This window comes from Sus scrofa, chromosome 1 (genome assembly GCF_000003025.6).
Source record: "Sus scrofa isolate TJ Tabasco breed Duroc chromosome 1, Sscrofa11.1, whole genome shotgun sequence".
Classification (NCBI taxonomy): domain Eukaryota; kingdom Metazoa; phylum Chordata; class Mammalia; order Artiodactyla; family Suidae; genus Sus; species Sus scrofa.
In genome coordinates this window covers 46,569,115-46,581,684 of record NC_010443.5, presented here as the reverse complement: position 1 = coordinate 46,581,684, position 12,570 = coordinate 46,569,115, and the positions used below count along the sequence as shown (strand labels likewise).

The window sequence follows — 12,570 nt, the reverse complement described above, 5'->3', positions numbered from 1 at the left end:
CAGGAACGTCAGAAAATCTACATAACTTGATCATTTTCACTTTTTTTCCCATTTTAAAGAGAAATCTCATTTTCAAAAATACTCTATTTCATTTTTTGTTATTCTGATAGACTTTTCCCTTATGAACAATGCTATTTTGCAAACTTTCCACTTGTACTTAAAAAATACTTCCTTTATGTTTGATTGTTTATATAATTAACTTTTTAATTATATATACATATATATATATATATATATATATATATGTATGTTTTGGAGTCTTTTTAAGGTCACACCCATGACATATAGAGGTTCCCAGGTTAGGGGTTGAATCAGAGCTGTAGCCGCTGGCCTACACCACACCTCACAACAACACTGGATCCTCGACCCACTGAGTGAGGCCAGGGATTGAACCCATGTCCTCATGGATACTAGTCAGATTCATTTCTGCTGAGCCATGATGGGAAATCCCTAATTTAATACTTAAATAAGCAAGACTAGGAAATAATTTAATAGTTCCCACAAATGATTATCTTACATACTTGTCCAGTGTCTGATGCTAGCTCTCAACCATATCCTCAGCAGGAACTCTCAGCCAGAACCCTAAAGACAACTTCTCTATGGGGCATGGGCTTCCTCACAGCCTGTTGGCTGTGTCCCAAGCATCCCCAGATACTTAGATACTGCATGGCCTTATAAACATAACCTTGAAAGTCACACAGCATCCTTTCTCCAGAGTCAAAAGCTTGCTTGCATTCGAGGCGTCCCAACTCTCAACTAGTGGAGTGCTGAAATAAGGCAGTAGGAAGAGTGTGTGACATGGGAAATGACACTGGGACATTTTGGAAAACAGAGGTTTCTTCACTGTCGCACTGAGAACTTGTACTACACACTTACAAAAATATTTCCATTTTCCCCATGTGAGAATCTTGAGATACATACAATTTTTGTAACAAATTCTCTTTAATCTTTTCTAGGATATCATGTGCATGTGTTTACCTATATTTACAGACAAGCTTTGTAAGCATCTTCAAACACCACATGAGGCATTTCCTTGCAAGACTAAGGCCACAGATATGAAGTATGAGGAAAATTATCACTGCAGGTATAATTAACTAGTTTTCTATTTTTAAACAATAATATATGAATTTTAAAGCCTGTGAACAAAAATAAAACAATGTTGTTTTAAGCTTAAAATTTGAAATGGCTTATAATATTTTATGTCCAGTTAAAGTAGAAATATCTGAATGTGAGAGTTCGAATTGTGGCGCAGTGGAAATGAATCCGACTAGGAACAATGAGGTTGCAGGTTCGATCCCTGGCCTCTCTCAGTGGGTTAAGGATCCAGCATTGCCATGAGCTATGGTGTAGTTTGCAGATGTGTCCCAGATTTTGCATTACTGTGGCTGTGGCATAGGCTGGCAGTTGTAGCTCCAATTCGACCCCTAGCCTTGTGCATGTGGTTCCATGTGCATGTGCCTCAGGTGCGGCCCTAAAAAGCAAAAATAAAATCTGAATGTGTTTTTTATGGGATGATTAATTGTTGTGGTATTGGTTTTAAATAAATGCTGTACAGTGGGAAAATAAAAAAAAAAATAAGTACTTGAGAAATTCTCAATCATAATTTGGTCATACAGTTATAAAGTATATGGTTTGCCTTATAATGGAGATTTTTAGGATAACAATAATATTTGAAGGTCTAGAAAGAAGAGATAATGTAAGTACCACAGTGTCACTTCTAATGTACAAATACATTATTATTATATTATATTTGAAAGTATAAATTAACTATCTCTCTGGTTCACAGACCTCAGCTGATAGTTTTCCTTTAAGATCTTTAGGCAAACTTTTGGGAAACAGTGCTTTCTTTACTTAAGTAAAAACTTGCTAAATATTACCCATTTATAAATGACAGAAGTGACCTAGTTATCTGGGCCTAAAATTTTAGACCATTGTAAATAGTTTTATAGATATGTTTTCACACCATTGATAAGTACAATTTGTACTCTTCACACTTGCTCAACTTTTATCTGGCTGCTTAAAGTAAGTTCTGTTGGGCATTACTGAAGGGCATAAACAACCTCAAAAAATTTAGAATATTCATAAAAGCAGAAAATTAAAAGCTTTGGTATAGGTGAGACTTAAAACACACTGAAAAAAAACTTTCATGCACATCACAGAGTCATGTATAGTACAGATATAGTTGATAGCATTTTTATCAATTTCAAAGGAATCTAAATCCAAGATTAAAAGTTGACATTTTCAAAAAAGATTGAAGAGAAAATACATCATTATATCAAGATCTTAGAAGATCCAACATATCCAGTCAAATTTGTGTATGCATTCAATCTTATATTAACTTACCAAAAAATCCAACTATTATCCTTATAAAAATATTGACTTTTAATTTATAATTTCTAGTTATTATCTGATAGTGTTAATTATGAATCTACTTTAGAAAAGTAGTCAACTTTTGAAAATATGGATAGTAGTATATAAACAGAGGTAAATATGCATTTATGTGTATTTATTTTATTTTTTATCACGTATGGTGCTTTTATTGGCTCTGATTATTACCATTAGTCTGGCTATCTAGAAGGTTTTGTTTTAACATTAACCATAGGGTTTTTTTTCTTAATTTTATTGTCAAAGGAAAAACTAGATAATTAGAGGCATTGCTGTCTTCCCTCAATTTATTATTACATTATTAATTAGCAGACTGTTTAAATGATGGATTTTGATCTTGAATCATTCGTAAATCACGTTTTTATATGAGATAAGTGTTATAGAAATTCAGGTTAGGTTTTCCTACCATGGGTGAACTATGTCAAATAAGTAGTTGTAACAACTCTGAAACAAACTTACTCATGAAATTAATATGAGCCATTAAATATGTTCTAATTTTGAGATTACCCACGTACTTTAAGAATTTTCAAGTCTTGAACCTACTTAATTAAAAATATCATTGTCTCCTTTGCTTAAATTAGTTTACTGAAGAGTAGAGGGTGAAATATAAAGAAAGTGACAGGAGAGAAAAAAAATGCTTCAACAGACTAGAAATAACACATTCTCATTTGAATGATGAGTGAAAACCAAAGCCTCAGAAATCAATAAAAATGTGGTGAAAAATTTGGAAGACAAAACAGGATTTTCAGCCCCCAGATTCTCACAGCCCCCAAAATCACCAACTGATAATTTAAAAATTTGCTGACTCTGACTTGGATGAAGTAGTAATGATATCAGCAAGATAAATAAATAAAGCATGAAGTTGAAGCAATGACAAAAATGTAGTCTTTAAAGACTATTTTTCTTTTCTCAAAGGAGATTAAGAGAATCACTGAAAATAACAAGAAAAATAAAAGCCTTTTGACTTAAATGCCTTTAGCTAAAAATTTATCTGTGCATTATTATCTTAGAAGGTATGTGTTTTGGGAACAGTGATTCTCATAGGAACTGTACCAGAATTTAGTTGCATTAGAATCCCCCGAAGGCCTGTTTAAAACACAACTGGTTGCCCTCTCCCCCTAGAGTTTCCAATTCAGTAGGTCTTAGGTGGGGACTGCAATGTGTATTTCTACCGAAATCTCCAGAGATGCTGAGCTGAGCTCAAACAGCTTCCATGTAGAAAATCCTCCTGCACATTTCCCCAAAATATATCCACACACCTCAACCCTTTTCTATCCTGAATCTGGGGAGAAAATATGTGGAGTCGGTGAAGGAATAAAATGAAGAGACAAGAGAGAAAGGTGATGATGATATATGTTTATTTACATGAACATATAGACTGGGTCTAAATCCCTGTGATTAAATGAGAGAGGAAACGAAACTGCCACCTTGAGAAAGAGAGTAAAGTACAAATCATTAAGAATTTATTTGGCATGTAGTGACCACAAACAACACAGTATTAGAAAGGAGTTACTTTTTACCTATACCAATAAAATAGGATTAGGTGGGGCATAAGTGGAATCTGGTGGAAAAGGAAAAGGGATAATTGATATCTTGGAGTCATTGGACTAATGGATCACAATTTCGATGAGGCTCTGAAGCTATTGCGGAATGTTTTGGTTGAAAGTGCTAATAATTTGAAAATAAGGTGGAATTTATGAACTACAGTTATGCAGATAATGAAAAAATAAGAATACCTGAAGAATTTCTCTTAATGTAAAAAAAAAAAAAAAAAATACTCTTTTACAGCAATAGAAAAAGAAGAAACCAGGACCCCAGTTAGGAAGCCACTATGTAATATCACCTAGAAATGGTGGTGAGTGACATTGCCACCATGAAGATATGTGATGCTAGTAAATAAAGACCAGATTTGGAACATATTTCCTTTTTTCTTTTTTATTTATTTTTATTAGAGCATATTTGAATTACAATATTGTATTAGTTTCAGGTGTACAGCAAAGTGAGTTGGTCATACACATAAATATATCCATTCTTTTTCCATATAGGCTATTACAAACTGAGTAGATTTTCCTGTGCTATACAGTAGGTTCTGGTCAGGAATATATTTCTTTTTTTTTTTTTTTTTTTTTTTTGCTATTTCTTTGGGCCGCTTCTGCGGCATATGGAGGTTCCCAGGCTAGGGGTCTAATCAGAGCTGTAGCCACCGGCCTACGCCAGAGCCACAGCAACGCAGGATCCGAGCCGCGTCTGCAACCTACACCACAGCTCACGGCAACGCCGGATCATCAACCCAATGAGCAAGGGCAGGGACCGAACCCGCAACCTCATGGTTCCTAGTCGGATTCGTTAACCACTGCGCCATGACGGGAACTCCAGGAATATATTTCTAAAGAAGGTTTAATGTTTTGCTGAAGGCCTGGATGTGAGTCAGGAGCTAAAAAGAAGCCAAGGGTTTTTGCTCATGAAATGTTGGAATATAATTTCCTAAAATCAGAAAATATGTAGAAAGAGAAGCATGGTTGAAGGATGGAAATCAAGAAGTCAGTTTGAACATGTTAGCTGGGATACTTAATACAGCCAAGTAGCCATAGTGAGGTAGGCAGCCATTCAGGTGTGTTGGTTTCCATTCTAAAGGAGACATCCAGGCTGAATATACACATTTGAAAGCCAGCAACATAGACATAGTGTTTAAAACCAGGAAACTGAATGACATTACCTGGAGTGAGCCTAGATAGGGACGTGAGACGTTTGCACATTGAGATCTTGGGCACTCATATATTTTGAGGAATTAAAGGATAGGGATGTAAGACTGAAAAGTAGGAGTGAGTGAGTTGAGGTCAGAAAATCTTCACAGAAACTATGAAGTGTTTTAAGAATATCAAGACAATTCTTGACTATCTCAAAATGTGGCTAGATATATTAAGAGGAAAATGAGAGGTGATTTTTGCAACTAGCAATTGGAAATGACATTTCCATGAAAATAGCAGTTTGATAGAATAGTCGGGAAAGCATTAATTAGACCAAGTTCACAAGTGAATGGAAGGAAAAAAAATGGTCTTTTCCTGTAAAAGGTAGTAGAAATATAGAGCAATGGATTAGTAGTTACAGGAAGTTTAAAATAGGTCATTTTCAAAACATAGGAGCAATAAGGTGGGATATAGTACACAAGAAATGGAGTTAGATGGGATAAAGGACATTATATCCATTTTAATAGGAGGAAAAGCAGGATATTTTTATGGATTTAGGTGTTTTGAATATGTTGAATCATTTGGAAATTATCTTCCGATTGTTCTATTTGTTAAGCAAAATAAGAATTAAGATGATATGAAAAGCTGTAAAATAGATAAGAGTGAGGGAAATACAGTATTATCAATAAGCAGCAATAAAGACCTCCTTGAAATCAGTGAATATGAATTTAAAGTGAGTTTAGTATACAGTAAAATTATTATCCTCAAACCATGCGTAGTCACTCATATGCTCACCTGAAATACCTTGGGTATTGGCTTAAACTAAAGACAGATCTTGGGAGTTCCTATTGTGGCTCAGTGGTTAACAAATTCAACTAGGAACCATGAGATTGCGGGTTCAATCCCTGGCCTTGCTCAGTGGGTTAAGGATCCAGCGTTGCCATGAGCTGTGGTGTAGGTTGCAGACGCGGCTCAGATACCGTTTTGTTATGGCATTGGCGTAGAGGGCAGCTGCATCTCTGATTAGACCCCTAGCCTGGGAAACTCCATGTGCCACGGGAGCGGCCCTAGAAAAAGCAAAAAAAAAAAAAGACAAATAAATAAATAAAGACTTGAATATTTAGAAATAAAATAAAATAAAATAAAATAAAATAAAATAAAATAAAATAAAATAAAATAAAAAAGACAGATCTTGACCAGGCTACAATAATGAAGGGATAGGGGCAAATGATTAGTGGTGTATACAAGAAGTGAATATAGAAATGGACAGTGCAACCTAATTCAGGTTAGTAAGGAAGTGAGTATATATATGAAGGGATAAAAGGAATTGGATTATGAGGTTGGAGAACTGTCTTCAAAGCACTAGAAGGAGTAAACTTAAAAGGAGAAAGAAGCTGTCAGTGGAACCTGAAATACTTGAAATTAAGATTAAGATTATGGAGGGAATATAATTAGGTATGATGGTATGTTAATATTCAGAATACTGCAGTGGAAATAGGTGGGAAAATTAGCATGAAGCCTGAGAGCTTTGAGTTAACAAGTTCTATTCTTTCGAGAAGATAACTGGGCAGATATTGAAATAACTAAGGAAGACTGGGGTTATATCAGAGAAAACTATGATGAGACAGGGGGCAGACTGAAGAACTAGAATGAGAAGGAATGCCAGGAGGGTTTGCTGTGGATTCCACAGAAAGAGATATAGGCAGCACCATCTTCAAATGACTGGAATGTTTAAAGAAGAGGATGAGACACTGATCTGAAAGCCGAATGGTGAAAAGGAGGATATCTCCTAACCTTCAGACCCTGATGTGAGTGGGAGGGACAGAGACAAGTCACCACCTAAGAGATTATAGTTAAAAAAAAAAGTCTATGAGTCTATTTTTATTTTGTACATGTTATTTGTATCATTTTGATACCATGTATCATTGATATCATATGATATTTGTTTTTTACTGTCTGATTTACTTCACTTAGTACGATAATCTTTAGATCCATCCATGTTGCTGCAAATGGCCTTATTTCATTTTTTTAATGCCTGAATAATATACCATATCATTTTTATCCATTCACCTGTCAATGATATTTAGGTTGCTTCCATGTCTTGGCTATTGTAAGTAGTGCTGCAATAAACATTGTTTTTTTTTTTGTTTTTTTTTTTCCAAATAGAGTATATTTTTTTCTTTTCCAGATATGTGGCCAGGAGTAGGGTTGCTGGATTATATAAGAGTTCTATTTTTAATTTTTTTAAATGAATCTCTATACTGCTCTACATTGTGGTTGCACCAGTTTACATTTCCACCAACAGTGTAGGAGCTACCAAATGTGAAAGCGGGAAAGGAAAAATTAATTAGGAGTTTGGGGTTAACAGATACACACACTATATATAAAATAGGTAAACAGGAGCTCCCGTTGTGACGCAGTGGTTAACGAATCTGACTAGGAACCATGAGGTTGCGGATTCGGTCCCTGGCCTTGCTCAGTGGGTTAAGGATCCAGCAATGCCGTGAGCTGTGGTGTAGGTTGCAGACGCGGCTTGGATCCCGTGTTGCTGTGGCTGTGGCACAGGCGGGTGGCTACAGCTCCGATTAGACCCCTAGCCTGGGAACATCCATATGCCCTGGGGAGCAGCCCTAGAAAAGGCAAAAAGATAAAAACAAAACAAAAAATATAGCTAAACAACAGGATCTACTTTTCATATAGAGAACAATATTCAATACCTTATAATAACTTATAAAAGAATCTGAAAAGAATCTGAATCAGCTTGCTGTACACCTGAAATTAACACAATATTTTAAATCTACTATTCTTCTAATTAGAAAAAATTAAGGCTAAAAATAATACCAAATAACTTATTTAAGAAAAAGAAACAAACTCATAGATTTCAAAAGCAATCTCATTGCTACCATAGGTGAAACTCTTCAGGAGAAGCAGGAATTTGGAGTGTGGTAATAACATATACACACTACTATGTAAAATAGATGATAGGTGAGAAGCTACTGTATGGCACAAGAAAATCTAAATAGTTTGTAATAATCTATATACAGTACAGCATGGTGACCCAGTTACACATACATGTACACATTATATTTTCGCACATTATCATGCTCCATCATAAGTGACTAGACATAGTTGCCAGTGCCACACAGCAGGATCTCATTGCTAATCCATTCCAAAGGCAACAGTCTGCATCTATTAACCCCAAGCTCCCAATCTACCCCACTCCCTCCCCCTCCCCCTTGGCAACCACAAGTCTATCCTCCAAGTCCATGATTTTCTTTTCTGTGGAAAGTTTCCTTTGTGCCATATATTAGACTCCAGATAGAAGTGATATCATATGATTTGTTTTTCTCTCTCTGACTTACTTCACTCAGTATGAGAATCTCTAGTTCCATCAATGCTGCTGCAAATGGCATTATTTAGTTCTTTTGTATATCTGAGTAGTATTCCATTGTGTATATATACACCACATCTTCCTAATCCAATCATCTATTGATGGACATTTGGGCTGTTTCCATGTCTTGGCTATTGTGAATAGTGCTGCAATGAACATACGAGAGCATGTGTCTTTTTTAAGGAAAGTTTTGTCTGGATTTATGGCCAAGAGTAGGATTGCTGGGTCATATGATAGTTCTATGTATACGTTTCTAAGATACCTCCATACTGATCTCCATAGTGGTTGTACCAGCTTACATTCCCACCAACAGTGCAGGAGGGCTCCCTTTTCTCCACACCCCCTCCAGCATTTGTTATTTGTGGATTTATTAATGATGGCCATTCTGACTGGGGTGAGGTGGTATCTCATGGTAGTTTTGACTTGCATTTCTCTAATAATCAGGGATGTTGAGCATTTTTTCATGTGCTTCTTGGCCATCTGTATGTCTTCCTTGGACAATTGTCTATTCAGGTCTTTCACTCATTTTTGCATTGGATTGTTGGTTTTTTTTGCTGTTGAGTTGTATAAGTTGCTTGTATGTTTTAGAGATTAGGCCCTTGTCAGTTGCATCATTTGAATGATTTTCTCCCATTCTGTAAGTTGTCTTTTTGGTTTCTTTTGGGTTTCCTTTGCTGTGCAAAACTTGTCAGTTTGATGAGGTCCCATTGGTTTATTTTTGCTCTTATTTCTGCTGCTTTGGGAGACTGACCTGAGAAAACATTCGTAAGGTTGATGTCAGAGAATGTTTTGCCCATGTTTTCTTCCAGGAGTTTGATGGTGTCTTGTCTTATATTTAAGTCTTTCAGCCATTTGGAGTTTATTTTTGTGCATGGTGTGAGGGTGTGTTCTAGTTTCATTGATTTGCATGCAGCTGTCCAGGTTTCCCAGTAATTCTTGCTGAATAGACTTTCTTTTTCCCATTTTATGTTCTTGCCTCCTTTGTCAAAGATTAATTGACCATAGGTGTCTGGGTTTATTTCTGCATTCTCTATTCTGTTTCATTGGTCTGTCTGTTTTGGTACCAGTACCACACTGTCTTGATGACTGTGGCTTTGTAACATTGCCTGAAGTCTGGGAGAGTTATGCCTCCTGCTTAGTTTTTGTTCTTCAGAATTGCTTTGTCAATTGTGGGTCTTTTTTGGTTCCATATAAATTTTTGGATAGTTTTTTCTAGTTGTGTGAATAATGTCATGGGTATTTAATAGGGATCTCATTGAATCTGTAGATCACTTTGGGTAGTACAGCCATTCTTATAGTATTAATTAGCAGGAGTTGTAATATTCATATCAGACAAAATAGACTTTAAAACAAAAGACATAAAGAAAGACCGAGAAGGACACTATTTAATATTTAAAGGATCCATTCAAGAAGAGGACATTACAATCATCAATATATATGCCCCTAATATAGGAGCACCCAGATACCTACAGCAAATACTAATAGACTAGTAGGAGACTTTAACATCCCACTGACATCAATGGACAGATCCTCTAGATATAAAATCAATAAGGCAACCGAGATCCTAAAAGACACATAGGTAAGTTAGACTTAATCGACATTTTCAGGACATTACATCCAAGAAAATATCAGAATATATATTCTTCTCAAGTGCACAGGGAACATTCTCAAGAGTTGATCACATCCTGGGGCACAAAGCTAACCTCAACAAATTTAAGAATATAGAAACTATTTCAAGTACCTTCTCTGACTATAATGGCACAAAACTAGAAATCAACCACAGGAAAAGAAATGAGAAAAAAACTTATGACATGGATACTGAACAACATGATACTGAAAAACCAATGTGTCAATGAGGAAATCAAGAAGGAAATTCAAAAATACCTTGAGACAAATGATAATGAAGACACATCCACTCAAAATCTATGTGATGCTGCAAAAGCAGTGCTCAGAGGGAAATTCATAACAATACAGGCCTTCCTCAAAAAAAGAAGAAAAATCTCAAATTAACAACTTAACCCAGCACCTAAATGAATTAGAAAAAGAAGAACAAACAAATCCTAAAGTCAGCAGAAGGAAAGAAATCATAAAGATCGAAGAGGAAATCAATAAAATAGAAATTAAAAAAATTGTAGAAGGAATCAATCAAACTGAGAGCTGGTTCTTTGAAAAGGTAAACAAAATTGACAAAACTCTGGCTAGAATCACCAGAAGAGGAGAGAAAAAAAACAAACAAAATCAGAAATGAAAAATGAGAAGTCACAATAGATACTACAGAAATACAAAAAACCATGAGAGAATACTATGAACAACTATATGCCAACAAATTTGACATCCTGGAAGAAATGGACAACTTTCAGACTTAACAGCCTGCCGAAGCTGAATCAAGAAGAGATAGATCAACTGAACAGACAATCACTAGAAATGAAATTGAATATGTCATAGAAACAATCCTTACAAATAAAAGTCCAGGACCAGATGGCTTCACGGGTGAATTCTACCAAACATACAAAGAGGAAATTATACTGATCCTCGTTAAACTTTTTCAAAAGGTTGAAAAAGAAGGAACACTCTCAGACAGTCTATGACACCAGCATCACCCTAATTCCGAAACCAGACAAAGATAACACCAAAAAAGAAAACTATAGGCCAATATCATTGATGAATATAGACACAAAAACTCTCAACAAAATTTTAGCCATCCAAATCCAACAACATATCAAAAAGATCATACACTACGACCAGGTGGGATTCATCCCAGGAGTACAAGGATGGCTCTACATATGCAAATCAATCAAAGTCATACACCACATTAACAAAAGAAAGTCAAAAACCACGTGATCATCTCAATAGATGCAGAGAAAGCATTTGACAACGTCCAACATCCATTCATGATAAAAACTCTTAACCAAAGTGGGTATAGAAGGAACATATCTTAACATAATCAAAAGCCATTTTGACAACCCCACAGCAAATTTAATACTCAATGGAGAAAAGCTGAAAGCCTTCCCACTAAAATCTGAAACAAGACAAGGATGTCCACCCTCACCACTGTTATTCAACATAGTCCTGGAAGTCCTAGCCACAGGAATTAGACAAACAAAAGAAATAAAAGGCATCCAAATAGGAAGAGAAGAGGTAAAACTGTCACTGTATGCAGACGACATGATACTATAGATAGAAAACCCTAAGGACTCAACCCAAAAACTACTTGAACTGATCAAAAAATTCAGCAAAATAGCAGGATATAAGATTAACATTAAGAAATCAGTCACATTTCTGTATACCAACAATGACATATTAGAAAAGGAATACAAAAATACAATACCATTGAAAATTTCACCCCAAAAAATAAATACCTGGGAAAACACCAGACCAAGGAGGTAAAGCACTTATATGCTAAGAACTATAAAACATTAATCAAGGAAATTAAAGAAGATATAAGGAAATGGAAAGCTAATCCATGCTCCTGGGTTGGAAAAATTAATATTGTAAAAATGGCTATACTACCCAAAGCGATCTACAGATTCAATGCAATCCCTATCAAATTACTCATGATCTTTTAAATATTTTACTCTGGCCTTATTAATTGTAGTACTTTTCCCTTTATGTGAAATGTAGTCAGTATAATTTTCCACTGTTTTTCTTTTTTTTCTTAACACTTTTATGTACATGTACATGTCCTAGAAAATATAACTTTTTGGAAAAAGTTACTCTGCATGGTATTTACATCTATTGTAAAGTCAAAAGCAAGGTGTTAGTCTAACACAGTTTATATTTCATTAAGTTTGCAATAAGAAAGAGTAGAAAAGCAAATAAAATAAAAATAATGTAATTTTTTAAATTGCCAACATTTACCTATGGAAGTTATTAGACTCTGATATTTATACAGACTAGTTCTTATAAATTGTATCTCTGCTGTCATCCTTCTTTTACATTATTCTGACACATTTTAAGGGTTGTCTGTCTTCTCTTCCCTCCTACTTAATGCTATATATTCTCAAATATTAATTGTGAACTAATTTTTGATGTTTTGTGGGGTAGTAAGTGATAATCTGACTTTATTGTTTGTATTGAATATATGTTATTTAATCTACTTTTATTTCA

The 12,570-nt window shown here is 35.1% G+C and overlaps 1 protein-coding gene across 1 annotated transcript in view; it reads left to right on the top strand.

Moving 5' to 3' along the window:
- EYS (eyes shut homolog (Drosophila)) overlaps window positions 1-12,570 on the top strand; it is a 1,343,277-nt gene that overhangs the window by 68,038 nt on the left and 1,262,669 nt on the right. The window contains 1 exon segment of the mRNA XM_021084496.1: window positions 957-1,084. Coding sequence (XP_020940155.1) covers window positions 957-1,084 — 128 coding nt within the window.